This window comes from Heterodontus francisci, chromosome 32, assembly GCF_036365525.1.
Source record: "Heterodontus francisci isolate sHetFra1 chromosome 32, sHetFra1.hap1, whole genome shotgun sequence".
Classification (NCBI taxonomy): domain Eukaryota; kingdom Metazoa; phylum Chordata; class Chondrichthyes; order Heterodontiformes; family Heterodontidae; genus Heterodontus; species Heterodontus francisci.
The window spans coordinates 6448113-6465545 of NC_090402.1; the positions used below are offsets into that span (position 1 = coordinate 6448113).

The 17433-nt window shown below is 46.8% G+C and overlaps 1 protein-coding gene across 5 annotated transcripts in view; it reads right to left on the minus strand.

Moving 5' to 3' along the window:
- The window catches only part of miga2 (mitoguardin 2), a 56720-nt gene that overhangs the window by 17413 nt on the left and 21874 nt on the right, over nt 1-17433 (minus strand). For all 5 annotated transcript variants that reach the window (XM_068012085.1, XM_068012089.1, XM_068012088.1 and 2 more), the window contains 7 exons: nt 16508-16628; nt 14254-14390; nt 13301-13415; nt 13058-13164; nt 5627-5742; nt 4752-4824; nt 1747-1833 (listed from right to left, as the gene is read on the minus strand). In XM_068012085.1, coding sequence (XP_067868186.1) covers nt 1747-1833; nt 4752-4824; nt 5627-5742; nt 13058-13164; nt 13301-13415; nt 14254-14390; nt 16508-16628 — 756 coding nt within the window. The remainder of the gene's footprint in view (nt 1-1746; nt 1834-4751; nt 4825-5626; nt 5743-13057; nt 13165-13300; nt 13416-14253; nt 14391-16507; nt 16629-17433) is intronic.

Genomic DNA, 17433 nt, shown 5'->3' on the forward strand with positions numbered 1-17433 from the left:
TTGGGCCTAGGACACTACCCCGAAGACCTCCTGCAGTGATGTCCTGGAGCTCAGATGATTGACCTCCAACAACCACAACCATCTGGCAGCATCTGTGAAAAGAGAAGCAGAGTTAACGTTTCGGGTCAGTGACCCTTCATCGGATGAAGGGTTACTGACCCGAAACGTTAACTCTGCTTCTCTTTTCACAGATGCTGACAGACCTGGAGTGGTTCCAGCATTTCTTGTTTTTATTTCAGATTCCCAGCATCCGCAGTATTTTGCTTTTTTAACCACAACCATCTTCCTTTGCGCTAGGTATGACTCCAGCCAGCGGAGGGTTTTCCCCCTGATTCCCATTGACCTCAGTTTTGCTAGGGCTCCTTGATGCCATACTCGGTCAAATGCTGCCTTGATGTCAAGGGCAGTCACTCTAACCTCACCTCTTGAGTTCAGCTCTTTTGCCCATGTTTGAACCAAGGCTGGAATGAGGTCAGGAGCTGAGTGGCCCTGGCGGAACCCAAACTGAGCGTCACCGAGCAGGTTATTGTTAAGCAAGTGCCGCCTGATGGCACTGTTGATGACACCTTCCATCACTTTACTGATGATTGAGAGTAGGCTGATGGGGCGGTAATTGGCCGGGTTGGACTTGTCCTGCTTTTTGTGTACAGGACATACCTGGGCAATTTTCCACATTGCAGGGTAGATGCCAGTGTTGTAGCTGTACTGGAACAGCTTGGTTAGGGGCACGGCAAGTTCTGGGGCACAGGTCTTCAGTACTATTGCCGGAATATTGTCAGGGCCCATAGCTTTTGCAGTATCCAGTGCCTTCAGTCGTTTCTTGATGTCACGCGGAGTGAATTGAATTGGCTGAAGTCTGGCATCTGTGATGCTGGGGACTTCAGGAGGAGACCGAGATGGATCATCAACTCTGCACTTCTGGCTGAAGATTGTTGCAAATGCTTCAGCCTTATCTTTCGCACCGAAGTGCTGGGCTCCCCAGTCATTGAGGATGGGGATATTTGTGGAGCCACCTCCTCCAGTCAGTTGTTTAATTGTCCACCACCATTCACGGCTGGATGTGGCAGGATTGCAGAGCTTAGATCTGATACTTTGGTTATGGGATCGCTTAGCTCTGTCTATCGCATGCTGCTTACGCAGTTTGGCATGCAAGTAGTCCTGGGTTATAGCTTCACCAGGTTGACACCTGCACAGCAAATCAGCCCCCTCCTCCAAAGGACGTAATGCAGCAACCATTAGGGGCTTGGCAGGGTAGATGTTGAGAATATGTTTCCACTGGTGGGGGAATCTCAAACTAGGGGACATAGTTACAGAATAAGGGGGCACACATTTAAAACTGAGATGCAAAGGAATTTCTTCTCTCAGAGGGTGGTGAATCTCTGAATTCTCTACTTCGGAGAACTGTGGAGTCCAGGTCACTAGATGTATTTAATGAGGTAGGTAGATTTTTGAAATCTCAGGGAGTCAAGGGTTATGCGGAGCAGGCCCGAAAGAGGAGTTGAGGCCTGGGACAGATCAGCCACGATCTTATTGAATGGCGGGACAGGCTTGAGGGGCTGAATGGCCTACTCCTTCTCCTACTTCTTGTGTGTATCCCACTCAATACTGCACTGGAGTGTCAGCCTACATTATGTGCTCAAGTCATATTTAGATGACAATGATCTCATTTGGTTTATCCCTCTGCTCTCTACTGATAACCACACAGTTCTAAATTACAGTATGTTTGGCAGGAGGGGGTTGTTTTACCTTTCCTGCAGTGGACATCAGTCCTGTGATCATCTGCTTCCCAATTTCACCAAAATATAGCCGGTTTGCCTCATCCTGCAGCAATACCTGTGACAATAATAAGCTTTTGTTACAAACTGAAATCAGGCACAGTCCCCACAGTGTACAAAATCCAACTACCATCCTTCCAACACCATCATGTAATACAGCAAGAAAGTAGTAACTACAGGCTGTGGTTGGAGCCCGGAGAGGAAAAACATCAGGTATAAATAACTGCCTTATTAACTCATCTTTCTTCAACTCTCAGATAGTTAGGGAGGGAAATTTACTCTTTAATGAAAGCCACTTTCCTCCCTGACCATCCTTGTCTCACTCATAATAATACAGCATGTTCATATCTTTAAATGTCTTCCTTCTTCAGCTCAAGCCACTGACTCACAATGGGGTATAGCTCTATCAGCAACATCAGCCCTCTGATAAATCATGCAGGAGTCTTTCTTTCAATGGGAGTAGGCTACTCCAGTACAGAGGGTGTCAGCCAAACTCAACCCCAGCCCCCTTCACTTGAAAACTGCACAGAGGTAACTGGATAGTGACTGGAAGTAGGAGAGTTGGCTCATCATCTTCCCAGCCCTTTGTAGCACAGATTACATAGTATCACAAAGTAATATTTTAGGCAAGAGTAGACCATTGGTCCTTCCAGCCTAGTCTTCCAAACCTCTCATCACACCACACTATGACTCGAGAATGAACAAACTTGTGTCCCTTTCCCCAACAGGAATTCACTCATTCCTTTCGAAACACAGCCATGGCCTTCTGTTCCACCATCAGTGCTATTAATCATCTTCTTCTTTGGCCTCCTTGTCTCGAGAGACAATGGACACGCGCCTGGAGGTGGTCAGTGGATTGTGAAGCAGCGCCTGGAGTGGCTATAAAGGCCAATTCTAGAGTGACAGACTCTTCCACAGGTGCTACAGATAAAATTGTTTGTCGGGGCTGTTACACAGTTGGCTCTCCCCTTGCGCTTCTGTCTTTTTTCCTGCCAACTGCTAAGTCTCTTTGACTCGCCACACTTCAGTCCCGCCATTATGGCTGCCCGCCAGCTCTGGTGATCGCTGGCAACTGACTCCCACGACTTGGAATCAATGTCACAGGACTTCATGTCGCGTTTGCAGACATCATTAAAGCGGAGACATGGATGTCCGGTGGGTCTGATACCAGTGACGAGCTCGCAGTACAATGTGTCCTTGGGGATCCTGCCAGCATCCATGCGGCTCATATGGCCAAGCCATCTCAAGTGCTGCTGGCTCAGTAGGGTGTATATGCTGGGGATGTTGGCTGCCTCGAGGACTTCTGTGTTGGAGATACAGTCCTGCCACCTGATGCCAAGGATTCTCCGGAGGTAGCGAAGGTGGAATGAATTGAGACGTCGCTCTTGTCTGACAAACGTTGTCCAGACCTCGTTGCCGTAGAGCAAGGTACTGAGGACACAGGCTTGATACACTCGGACTTTTGTGTTCTGTGTCAGTACACCACTTTCCCACACTCTTGTGACCAGTCTGGACATAGCAGGGGAAGCCTTTCCCATGCGCTTGTTGATTTCTGCATCGAGAGACAGGTTACTGGTGATAGTTGAGCCAAGGTAGGTGAACTCCTGAACCACTTCCAGAGCGTGGTCGCTGATATTGATGGATGGAGCATTTCTGACGTCCTGTCCCATGATGTTCGATTTCTTGAGGCTGATGGTTAGGCCAAATTCGTTGCAAATACACTGCACAAATCTACCACCCTTTTACAAAAAAAATAAAGTTGCCTGAATTTCCTATTTTCTTTTGACTCCCTTCACTTTAAGCCCTGCCCCTAAATCTTGTATTCTATGTGGAAAAAATTCTTTAAAATATTTGGCGATTCAAATTGTGACTTACCCCTGCTGTCCCTAATCAGAATTAAATCCAGACTCAAATACTATCCCCAAACCCCTCAAAATGACACTATCTTTTTAATCTCTCCTATACCTTCCTTCACCCCTCTGCATACATTGTACTCTAGCCAGCATCCTTCCTCCAGCCCTCTGCCAGTGCTAAACTAATCCAGCTGTTAGTAGGTAAGTGACATTAACTCAGGAGATCTCACTGTAATCTTCCCCACTGCCCGTGGCACCTCCCCATATTTCACCATCATGTGGTACAGCTCCAACACAAGGCACAGTCTACTTCTTCTGATCTCATCAAGTCCCCATACCCTCTATCCCCTTCCCTGCTACATTACACACTGCTCCCTAGGTTACAGTGCAGGTGACACTTACCCGTGACCAGCCAGGTAAAGGCAAGCATGTCAACTGTGACGCTTCCCTCAATTATGTTACATCAAATTTACAGCACAGGAACAGGCCATTTGGCCCAACTGGTCTATGTCTGCGTAGATGCTCCACACAAGCCTCCTCCTACTTTAGTTCATCCCACCCCATCAGCATATCCTTCTATTTCTTTCTCCCTCATGTGTTTATCTAGCTTCCCCTTAAATGCTTCCATGCTATTCACCTCAAGTGACAGCAAGTTCCACATTCTCACCACTCTCTGGGGAAAGAAGCCTCTCCTGAATCCCTTATTTGATTTATTAGTGACTATCTTATATTTATGGCCCGTAATTTTGGATTCGCCCTCAAATAGAAACATCTTCTCTATGTTCGCCCTATCGAACCCCTTCATAATTTTAAAAACCTCTATCAGGTCACCACTCAGCCTTCTCTTTTTTTTCAGTCTGGCAGCAAACGAAAGCAGTTAGTTGGCCCCTTGCCCCCAAGTGAACCCAGGAACAGAGTCAGGAATGTGCAGCGTAGAGGGGGGGAAAAAAAAAATCACAGAAATACCCCCCTACCTCATCCTCTTCCCCAGTTAGAGAATGGAGATAAACAGCTTTTACACACACAGTTATGTACCAGGGAATTCCTCCTTGCACACACCGAACACAAATCACTACAGTACCTGTCTCCTTCACCCATTGAGCAGCCTCATCAACTGATTTACCTCAAATGCCTGACGCACACAGTGTAGTTTTGCCAGGAAGTCCTCGTCGTTATAGCATTCCAGGATCTCCGTTCTGAAAAACACAAGATGGCAATCAGTTTTACTGTCAGGGACTGGTAAAAAGGTGAATCATACACATACCAACAGACAGTACCCTCTTCGGACTGTGCTTACAGCTGGGAAAGCCCTTTGAATCTAAAACTCACTTCAGCAAACAACAACTTGCATTTATATAGTGCCTTTAAAGTAGTAAAATGGCCCAAGGCGCTTCACAGGAATGTAAATCAGACAAAATTTAACACCGAGGTACATAAGGAGATAGGAGGACAGGTGAGGTAGAATGTAAGGAGTGTCTTAAAGAAAGGGAGGAAGGTGGAGAGGTTTAGGGAGGGAATTCCAGAGTTTGGATCCTAGGAAGCTGAAGGTACAGCCACCAAAAGGTGAAGTGAAGGGAATCGAGGATGCACAAGAGGAGGAATGTACAATTCATGGAGGGCTGTATGGCTGGAGGAGGTTACACAGATAGGAAGGGGGGGGGGGGGGGGGGGGGGGAGGCCACAAAGGGATATGAAAGCAAGGATGAGAACTCTGAATTAGGGAGGACCTGGAGGAAAATCAGCCAGGATTCCCATCCATGATAACTATGCAGTGACACGCCTGGAAAACATGCATGGGCACGGACAGGATGGAGCTTGGATCCTGTATCCGCCCAACTACAATCGTCAAACAGCCTTCTGGCATTCACCGTCCAACCGCACAGTATAACAGAGCACTGGAGGGCTGCGCACTTCACCCAGAGTGCTGTACCCCTACTGAAGGACCCAGGGACAGAGCAGGAGCAGGCAAGGAGACTGAAGAAAGAGCTGGCCACGCACCTGAATGACCGGCAGGCGACCTGATCATCTCGAACAATCCTCATGGCTTCTTCATATAAAGCAGATGATCTGGACGAGTGAAATCTCTCCTCATCGAATGATAAAGAATCAAATAGCTGCAGATGCAAAAGATGTGTGGATGATATTTAAATCTCTTTTTCGCACAGGACACATGGTGACTTAAATGTTGCAATAGGACACAAGTCCCCTGAGTCAACATTCCTCTTGCTCGGCATGTCCTTCTATGTCCAGTGTCGACCACTGGAGTCTACAGCCTGGTAATTTGAGTCTGACCTGGAAGCTTTTGGCAAACCTCAACATGCAAAAGGGGAGCTGGCCCTTCTCACACTCTGCTTACAGCTGCAGGATCTATTTTAAGCAATTTTATTTCTCATTAGAAGGCTCCTATAAATTCCCCCAATGGCCTCATTGGATAACAGTAGCATTTAGCCACACAGACAAGAAGGTCCCAGGTTCAATCCTTGGTCAGAGCACTAACTGGAGTGTTACGGTTACCTCCACACTTGACCTAATCAAACGATTGCCTGGCCGGCCTCCCGCTCTACACTCTTGGTAAACCTGAGCTCATCCAAAACTCTGCTTCCCCGTATCCGAACTCACACCAAGTCCTGCTCACCCGTCACCACCAGTGCTTGCTGACCGACAAGGCTCCAGGTCCGGCAATGCCCTATCACTATAAACTCCTTCAATTCTATAACCCTCAAAGATCGCTGCATTCCTCTAATTCTGGGCTTCTGCACACGTCCAATGTTCATCACTCTATCATTAGCAGCCGTGCCTTCAGCTGCCTAGGTCCTACACTCTGGAATTCCCTCAACAAACCTCACCACCCCTCTCACCTCCTTCAAGACACCCCTAAAAACATACTCTTTCATCTCTTTGCCCTAATATCTCATTATACGGCTCACTTTTGTTTGATAATAGCTCCTGTGAAACACCTTGGGACATTTTACTACATTAAAGACACTATAAATGCAAGATATTGTTGCTGTTTGACCAACGTAAGCAAATGGACTGCTGGGTGGAGCACTATCTAGAACTGTACTCCAGGGAAAATGTTGTCACTGAGACCGCCCTCAATGCAGCCCAGTCTCTGCCAGTCATGGATGAGCTGGACGTACAGCCAACAAAATCGGAACTCAGTGATGCCATTGATTCTCTAGCCAGCGGAATAGCCCCTGGGAAGAACGGCATTACCCCTGAAATATTCAAGAGTGCCAAGCCTGCTATACTTTCAGCACTCTACGAACTGCTTTGCCTGTGCTGGGATGAGGGGGCAGTACCTCAGGACATGCGCGATGCCAATATCACCCCCCTCTATAAGATCAAGGGTGACCGTGGTGACTGCAACAACTACCGTGGAATCTCCCTGTTCAGCATAGCAGGGAAAGTCTTCGCTCGAGTCGCTTTAAACAGGCTCCAGAAGCTGGCTGAGCGTGTCTACCCTGAGACACAGTGTGGCTTTCGAGCAGAGAGATCCACCATTGACATGCTGTTCTCCCTTCGCCAGCTACAGGAGAAATGCCGCAAACAACAGATGTCCCTCTACGTTGCTTTCATTGATCTCACCAAAGCCTTTGACTTCGTCAGCAGACGTGGTCTCTTCAGACTACTAGAAAAGATCGGATGTTCACCAAAGCTACTAAATATCATCACCTCATTCCATGTGAAAGGCACAATTCAGCATAGCGGCGCCTCATCAGACCCCTTTCCTATCCTGAGTGGCGTGAAACAGGGCTGTGTTCTCGCATCTACACGGTTTGGGATCTTCTTCTCCCTGCTGCTCTCACATGTGTTCAAGTCTTCAGAAGAAGGAATTTTTCTCCACACAAGATCAGGTGGCAGGTTGTTCAACCTTGCCCATCTAAAGGCAAAGACCAAAGTACGGAAAGTCCTCATCAGGGAACTCCTCTTTGCTGACGATGCTGCATTAACATCTCACACTGAACAGTATCTGCAGAGACTCAGCGACAGGATTGCGGCTGCCTGCAATGAATTTGGCCTAACCATCAGCCTCAAGAAAATGAACATCGTGGGGCAAGACGTCAGAAATGCTCCATCCATCAATATCGGCGACCACGCTCTGTAAGTGGTTCAACAGTTCACCTACCTAGGCTCAACTATCACCAGTAACCTGTCTCTCGATGCAGAAATCAACAAGCGCATGGGAAAGGCTTCCACTTCTATGTCCAGACTGGTCACGAGAGTGTGGGAAAGTAGCGCACTGACACAGAACACAAAAGTCCGAGTGTATCAAGCCTGTGTCCTCAGTACCTTGCTCTACGGCAGCGAGGCCTGGACAACGTATGTCAGCCAAGAGCGACGTCTCAATTCATTCCATCTTCGCTGCCTCCGGAGAATCCTTGGCATCAGGTGGCAGGACTGTATCTCCAAAACAGAAGTCCTCGAGGTGGCCAACATCCCCAGCAAATACACCCTACTGAGCCAACAGCACTTGAGATGAGTTGGCCATGTGAGCTGCATGGAAGATGGCAGGATCCCCAAGGACACATTGTACAGCGAGCTCGTCACTGGTATCAGACCCACCGGCTGTCCATGTCTCCGCTTTAAAGACGTCTGCAAACGTGACATGAAGTCCTGTGACACTGATCACAAGTCGTGGGAGTCAGTTGCCAGCGATTGCCAGAGCTGGCGGGCAGTCATAAAGGAAGGGCTAAAGAGTGGCGAGTCAAAGAGACTTAGCAGTTGGCAGGAAAAAAGACATAAACGCAAGGAGAGAACCAACTGTGTAACAACCCCAACAACCAATTTTATCTGCAGCACCTGTGGAAGAGTCTGTCACTGTAGTATTGGCCTTTATAGCCACTCCAAGCATTGCTTCACAAACCACCTCCAGGCGCTTACCCATCGTCTCTCGAGACAAGGAGGAGGAGGCGGAGGAGGACAAAGACTAAGATAAATGCAAGATATTGTTGCTATTTGTTATTTGTATCCCTGGGCTTGGAAGCAGAGAAAGATCAGCCAAGATTTCAGCTGCTGATTGCTATCAGTAAAGCTAAAGCTGGACATAGGAACAGAAGGAGGCCATTCAGCCCCTCAAGCCTACTCCGCCATTCAATTAGATCATGATCTGTACCTTAACCCCATTTACCAGCCTTGGTTCCCTAACCTTTAATACCCTTGCCGAACAAAAATCTATCAATTGTAGTTTTGAAATTTCCAAAAGACAACGCCCCCCACCCCCCCAGCCCCCACAGTTCTAGATTTTCACTTACCCTTTGTGTGAAGAAGTGCTTCCTGACATCACCCCTGAATGGCATAGCTCTAACTTCCAGGTCGTGCCCCCTCGCTCGACTCCCCACAGCCCATGTTCAGAGGAAATAGTGTATCTAACCGATCAAATCTTTTACTCATCTGCAACACTTTGATCAGATCACCCCATAGTCTTCTATAATTGATGGAATACAACCTACGCTCCTAATATAACCCTCTTAATCCCTTTTAAGCATGTGGGTATTGGGTTCAGGTACAATGCTCTCCCACAGCAGACGACAGCACAGGCCCTAAAGGGGAGATGGTGGCATAGTGGTAATGTCACTGGGCTAGTAATCCAGAGATCCAGACTCTGGGGCCACAGGTGCAAATCCCACCACAGCTGCTGCATGAATCAGTACTCCTCCATGTTGAACACCACTTGGAAGAAGCAGTGAGGGTGGCAAGGGCACAGAATGTACTCTGGGTCAATGGAGGACTTCAATATCCATCGCCAAATGTGGCTCGGTAGCACCACTACTGACCGAGCCCTGAAGGAGATTTCTGCCAGACTGGGCCTGCGGCAGGAGGTGAGGCAACATACTAGAGGGCTAAACCTACTAGACCTTGTCCTCACCAATCTACCGGTTTTAGATGAATGTGTCCATGACAGTATTGGTAGGAGTGACTACCACATAATCCTTGTGAAAACAAAGTCCCATCTTTACACTAAGGATACTGTCCATCGTGTTATGTGGCACTAACACAGTGTTAAATGGGATCGGTTCAGAACAGATCTGGCAGCTCAAAACAGGGCATCCATGAGGCGCTGTGGACCATCTGCAGCAGCAGAACTGTACACAACCACAACCTGGAACCTCATGGCTGGCATATCCCACACTCCATCATTACTAGCAAGCCAATGGTTCATACCTAAAAATAAAGTGCCAACCTGGTGAAACTACAACACCGGACTACTTGCATGCCAAACAGAAGCAGCATGCAATAGACACAACCAATGGATCAGATCTAAGCTCTGCAGTCCTGCCACATCCAGTCGTAAATGGCAGTGGACAATTAAACAACTAACCGGAGGAGGAGGCTCCACAAATATCCCCATCCTCAAGGATGGAGGAGCCGAGCACATCAATGCAAAAGAAAAGGCTGAAGCATTCATAACCATCTTCAGCCAGAAGTGCCAAGTGGATGGTCCATCTCAGCCTCCTCCTGAGGTCCCCAGCATCATAGATACAAGACATCAGCCAATTCAATTCACTCCAAGTGATATCAAGAAACAGCTGAAGGCTATGGGTCCTGACAACATCCCGGCTGCAGTTCTGAAGACTTGTGTTGCAAAACTAGCTGCACCCCTAGCCAAGCTGTTCCAATACAGTTACAACACGCATCAACACGGCCATGTGGAAAATTGCCCAGGTATGTCCTGTCCACAAAAAGCAGGACAAATACAATCTGGCCAATTATGCCCCAGTCTCCTCTCAATCATCAGCAAAGTGATGGAAGTTGTTGTCAATAGTGTTACTGAGCACCACTTAAATCGCAATAACCTGCTCACTGATGCTCAGTTTGGGTTCCGCCAGGGCCTCATTACAGCCTTGGTCCAAACATGGACAAAAAAAAAGCTGAACTCAACAGGTGAGGTGAGAGTGATTGCCCTAGATATCAAGGCAGCATTTGACCGAGTGTGGCATCAAGGAGTCCTAGCCAAATTGAAGTCAATGGAAATCAGGGGGAAAACTCTACACTGGTTGGAGTCATACCTCACACAAAGATAGATCGTTGTGGTTGTTGGAGGCCAATTATCTCAGCCCCAGAACATTGCTGCAGGAGTTCCTCAGGGTAGTGTCCTAGGCCCAACCATCTTCAGCTGCTTCATCAATGACCTTCCGTCCATCATAAGGTCAGAAGTGGGGATGTTCGATGATTGTACAATGTTCATACCATTCACGACTCCTCAGATACTGAAGCAGTCTGTGTCCATATGTAGCAAGACCTGAACATTCAGGCCGATAAGTGACAAGTAACATTCACGACACACGAGTGCCAGGCAATGACCATCTCCAACAAGAGAGAATCTAACCATCACCCCTTGACATTCACGACATTACCATCATTGAATCCCCCACCATTAATATTCTAGGAGTTACCATTGACCAGAAACTGAACTGAAGCAGCCATTTAAATACTGTGACTACAAGAACAGGTCAGAGGCTCGGAATTCTGTGGCAAGTAACTCACCTCCTGACACCACAGAGCCTGTCCACCATCTACAAGGCACAAGTCAGGAGTGTGATGGAATACTCCCCACTTGCCTGAATGAGTGCAGCTCCAACATGACTCAGGAAGCTCGGCACCATCCAGGACAAAGCAACCCACTTGATCAGCACCCCATCCACCATCTTAAACAGTCACTCCCACCACCACCGCCGAGACACAGTGGCCATGCACTGCAGCAGCTCACCTTCAACAGCACCTTCCAAACCTGCAACCTCTCCCACCTAGAAGGACAAGGGCAGCAGATGCATGGGAACACCACCATCTGCAAGTTCCCCTCCAAGCCACACACTATCCTGACTTGGAAACAGATCCCCATTCCTTCACGGTCACTGGATCAAAATCTGAACTCCCTCCCTAACAGCACTGTGGGGGCACCCGCACCAGATGGACTGCAGCTGTTCAAGAAGGCAGCTCACCACCACCTTCTCAAGAGAAATTAGGGATGGGCAACAAATGCCGGCCTTGCCAGTGACACCCACATCCCTGAAACGAATTTTTAAAAAAAATAAGTACACAGGTTCAAATAAAAGCAAAATACTGCGGATGCTGGAAATCTGAAACAAAAACAAGAAATGCTGGATTCACTCAGCAGGTCTGGCAGCATCTGTGGAAAGAGAAGCAGAGTTAACGTTTCGGGTCAGTGACCCTTCTTCGGAACTTGAGTTCCGAAGAAGGGTCACCGACCCGAAACGTTAACTCTGCTTCTCTTTCCACAGATGCTGCCAGACCTGCTGAGTGATTCCAGAGATATTGAAAGCCTTGCAGAGCCTCATAGACCTGAATGACCCACTAGTGAATCTTTGAGATATTCAGCAAGCAAAACGAAATTACATCTAACTGCAAAAGGTTAGACTGAATAGAACTTAAGCTCATACTTTTTTTTTAAATGAGGACAACAACTTGCATTTATATAGTGCCTTTAATGAAGTAAAACATCTCAAAGCATTTCAAAGAGCGTAAATCAGACAAACTTTGACCTGCATGATGACCAAAAGCTGGAGGAGGGAACTCCAGAGCTTAGGGCCAAGACAGCTGATGGCATGAAGACAATAGTGAAGCAAAGGGAGAGGGGTATGGAAAAATGGCCAAAATTGTAGTAATGCAGAGATCTTGGAGAGTTGTAGGGCTGGAGGAGGTCACCAAGTTAAGTAGGAATGGAGGAATTTGAACAGGTGGATGAGAATTTTAATAATCGAGGCACTGCCAGACTGGTTGCTAATGTAGGTCTATGAGCATAGGGGTGATGAATGAACAGGGCTTGGTGCGAGTTGGGATATGGGAGCAGAGTTTCGAATTAGCTGATCATTACAAAGCATGAAAGATGAGAGGCCAACCAGGATCCTTGCAGAGATTGAAAAAACTGTTTACCTTTCTATAATTTCCAGAAAGCATACTTCAAAAAAAAAACTGGACCATCAGAACTACTCCCCTGTCTCAATGGTTAATGACACCAACTGGTATAGCACTGCACCTTACATACCATGATCTCAACCATTGCAGCAGCTTGGGTGCTACAATTACAGTCAACATCCCTGAGCTAAGAAGGAAGAAAAATTCCACAGGATTCCCATTCCTGACAACTATGCAGAAGGTGCATGTGTGGGGATCAAAAAGGTTTGGGTTCCACTGTGATGGCCCCATCATAGAACAGCTTGCCGATGCTCAAATGTCTGGATCCACCTCATGAAAACTGGCCACTTAGACGAGATACGAGTGCGACTGTGCCTGTGTACTATGAGGTACCCACAGACCTCAGGAGATGGGAGAGAAAATGGGGAGGGAAGGAGGACCAAGAAAAGATTGCTCCAGAACCAGTGGCAAACCTATTGTAAATTCAAGGAGCTCATCAGGAGAGCATCTTAAACCCTACGTCGGAGTAGATATAACTTAGATAAAACTTACCTCTGCCGCTGAAAAATATGAGTCCTCCGACGTCACACTGACATCGTCATCGAGATAACATCTCCCAGAATCTTCTCCACAGGGAAGGGCCAGAGCCCCAACACACTCTTGAGCAAAAACAAAAAAAAAAAATTCACTTCCATGAAACTCTACTGTGTAACTCTTGGTAATAATCAGCAATAATTAAACAATCTGTTTACAATATAAGGAGCTCTCTTCCTCAGTTTAAGAATCAGAACTTACCAAAATCAGCTAGCACACTGTTAGAAGGTACTGTCTCCCCAAACTCTTCCTGCAGTCGGTATGCTCGATTCAGCAGGGCTTCCAGCTTCTGCGAAAACTCCTTGTTTCTCGATACCTGTTTAGTTATTTGCAGTGAGGGTTTCTGCTTGTTGTTCATTTCATCTAAACGTAATGTCCTCTCTGACCCACCAAAACAACAGCTTTGTAGGCTAATCTACACGAGTCACATGTAGGGTTCCTACAATCACCCAACCCGAGACCCACTAACTCAGCAAAGGCTCAGGTTGCAGCCAGTTCAGCTCACCTGACCTTGTAGCTCAGTCAGTTTATCCAGTGGGTCAATCTGTGCCACACATGCCAGAAGGTCTCAACTGATCTTTGCTAGGTCAGTGGTAGGGTGTTACAATTGGCCTCAACGACCCTAGGTTAGAGAATGGAAACTCAATCAGGGGCCGCAAATCCAGGAACTCTTGCTGAAAAATTAACATTTCTCTTCCTTCCCCTCAGAATGTCCTTGGTCATTTCACTGCTTTAACCGTGTTGAGACAGTCTGACATTTGTTCTTGTCAGCAGCAAGAGCAAAACCCCAGACATATGAACACTGTCTTTTCCCAACTCATTTCCTTTCATTACTGCTTCTCTGGGGCATCGTGCAGAACACAAGAGAAAAATCCAAACACACAAGGACGTTAAACTCAACGTACAAGCCAAGCACTTGTCTAAACAGTAGAGTAGCCCAGTTTGATAAGAAGTGGCTCTAAGAGGCAGCCATGTTTTTGACCCCACTTTCACACAGAAACACATTTGCTGCTGTTACATTGTCAATCACAGGCTAAAAGTTTTGGCTCGTCGTGACAGACCAATAAAGCCATCTCACAATCACAACACAGACATTCGTGCAGTATCAGGAAGGTATTACTGCTTTACACAGTCCACATCGCTGCTCGGTGTACCTCACAGCTGTCCCCAATCCCGCCACTTGCTCCCAGGTTCAGCAGACAATTCTTTTTTTCAGTTTCAGAGCCACTCCTCTGCCGTTTGGTCAGGGCGAGTTCCCACTTCTGCAAAGCTTCTTCAAACAGCTCCATGCCTGATTAAATAGAATTATATGGAATTACACATAAATGTACAGCTGAGAAACAGACCATCCAACCCAACAGCTCCAGGCCAGCATTTATGCTCCAAGCAAGCCTCCTCCCACCCCTTTTCATCTAACCAAATCTCATAATATTCTATTCCTTTCTCCCTCATGTGCTTATCTAGCTTCCCCTTAAATGTATCTAGACTATTCACCTCAACCACTCCTTGTGATACTGAGTTCCGCATTCTCACCACTCTTTGCGTAAAGATGTTTCTTCTGAATTCCTTATTGGATTTATTAGCGACCATCTTATATTTATGGCCCCCAGTTTTACAAAAAAACGCTTGGGAACCCTAAAAACAAAAAACTGGCATGATCATCGCAAGTTCAAGCATGGCTTCCAACACTTGGATTTCAATCCCCCTTTCCCAATACACTCCTGACCTCAGGGCAATCTGCTCTTTAACATCTGCCAATGCAAGCAGACACCAAGATCTCCACAAGAGTGGTAATAATTGACTCACTGCCCTACCATTTCTTTCCCAATTAGCCAGGGAACAAAGAATAGGAGAACTTAATCCCTGAACAAGTAACCTAGTGGATCGAAGTCAGGTGTAGCCCAGGTTAAATACAGAACAATAAGCCATCTAATCTGCCCCAACATGCTTTAAACCCCGACTTCTACTTGCAGCCTCTTTTTGTAATTAACTGAATGGTTGCATTAACTATTCAGTTCATTATTACTTTCTAAATCACCAGTTAAGCCTCAGCTGGAGTACGCGTGCCCAATTCTGGGCACCACACTATAGGAAGGAGGTTTTGGGAGAGGGTACAGAGGAGGTTTACTAGAATGGTGCCAGGGATGATGGACTTCAGGTGTGTCGAGACACCAAAAAAGTTGGAATTGTCCTCCTTAGAGCAGAGAAGGTTAAGAGGAGATGCAAGAGGTGTTCAAAATTATGAAGGGTTTTGACAAGTAAATAAGGAGAAACTGTTTTGAATGACAGGAGTGTCAGTTCCCAACACACAGATTTAAGGTAATTGTCAGAGTGTCAGAGGGGAGAGGAGAAATTATTTTATACAGTGAGTTGTTGCGATCTGAAATGCGGTGCCTGAAAGTGTGGTGGAAACAGATTCAATAGTAACTTTCAAAATTGGATATATACTTGAAGGGGAAATGTTTGCAGGGCTGTGGGACAAGAGCAGGGAAAGTAGGACTAATTGGATAGCTCTTTCAAAGAGCTGGCCCAAATACATGGACAGAATTGTCTCATTCTGGGCTGCAAGATTCTATGAACTAGTGACCAGTATCGTTACTACCTTCCAATTTCAGACGATGATCCAAACCGTTTCCGTGCTGGGAAACGAATTGAGGCTATTAGTAGGATCCAGACATTAGAGATAGCTTGTGCACAAGTTGGTTTTCTCTCCCAGGTTTTCATTCCTCCACTTTTCGTCCAAATTTCATCCTCCAATACAGAACCAGCAAACACAACCCATAGGAGCAGTTGTGGCCACAATGTATATTGCCCCTATGGGTAAGTGCAATCCTCTCTACCCCACACGGCAATGAATTGCTCACTGATCCACATGATCCTCCATAAACTTATGGTCATCCAAAACTCTGCTATCTATGTCTTACTCGCACCAAGTCCCGTTCACCTATTACCCTGTGCTTCCGACCTTCTAGCTAAATACCACCTCAAATTTAAAATTCTCATCCTTGTTTTAAATCTCCCCCCCCACGTCTCTGTAATTGATTCCAGCCCCACAACCCCCCCAGATCTTTGCGCTCCTCTAATTCTGGCCTCGAGCACCCTGATTTTAATCACTCCATCAATGGTAGTCGTGCCTTCAGCTGCTTAGACCCTAAGCTCTGGAATTCCCTCCTTAAACCTCCCCGCCTCTCTTTCCCCCTGTTAGTCCTTTAAGATGCTCCTCAAAACCTACCTCTTTGACCAAGCTTTTGGTCATTGCCGCAATATCACTTTATGTGGCTCGCTTCTGTGAACCACTTTGTGGCATGTTATTACGTTAAAAGGCACTATATAAATGCAAATTATTGTTGTTCCACAGGCAACTAATATTAGGCTGTAATGAAAACACAGTATATAAAAGCTTCCTACCAATAATGTATAGGTTCTCAGCATTGGAATCATTTGCTGTCTCATTCTCTTCCCGAACGGCTCCTGCTTCCCACGGTTCGGCTGGCAAGCCTGCTGGACTCGGTGAGTTCGCTGGTCGCACCTTTCAGTAATCATTACATAAAAAGAAACACACACACAGTTCAGACTAAAAAAAAACTTTTATTTATGCAGCGCACTTCATGACATCTGGACATCCCAAAGCGTTTTATAGCCAATGAAGTACTTTTGAAGCGTAGTCACTGTTGTAAATGTAGGAAACATGGTAATCAATTTGCAAACAGCAAAATCCCACAAACTGCAATGTGGTAATGACCAGATAAGCTGCTTTTGTGTGTTAGTTAAGGGATAAATTTTGGCCCTGACACCGGGGAGAACTCCCATTCTTTTCTTGAAAATAGTGGCCATGTGATCTTTTATGTCCACTTGAGAGGACAGACAGGACCTCGGTTTAACGTCTCAACCGAAAGATGACAATTCCAGTAGCGCACTACTCCCTCAGTACTGGAGTGTCAACCAGGATTATATGGTCAAGTGTCTGCAGTGAGGCTTGAACCCACAACCCTCTGACTCATCTGGTGAGAGTGGTCACCAATGAGCCACAGCTCATTAGTCATAGAGTCATACAGCACTGAAACAGGCCCTTCGGCCCACCGAGTCTGTGCCGACCATCAACCACCCATTTATACTAATCCTACATTAATCCCATGTCCCCTACCACATCCCCACCTTCCCTCAATTCTCCTACCACCTACCTACAATTTACCTATCAACCTGCAAGTCTTTGGCTGTGGGAGGAAACTGGAGCACCCGGGGGAAACCCACGCGGTCACAGGGAGAACTTGCAAACTCCGCACAGGCAGTACCCAGAACCGAACCAAGGTCGCTGGAGCTGTGAGGCTGCAGTG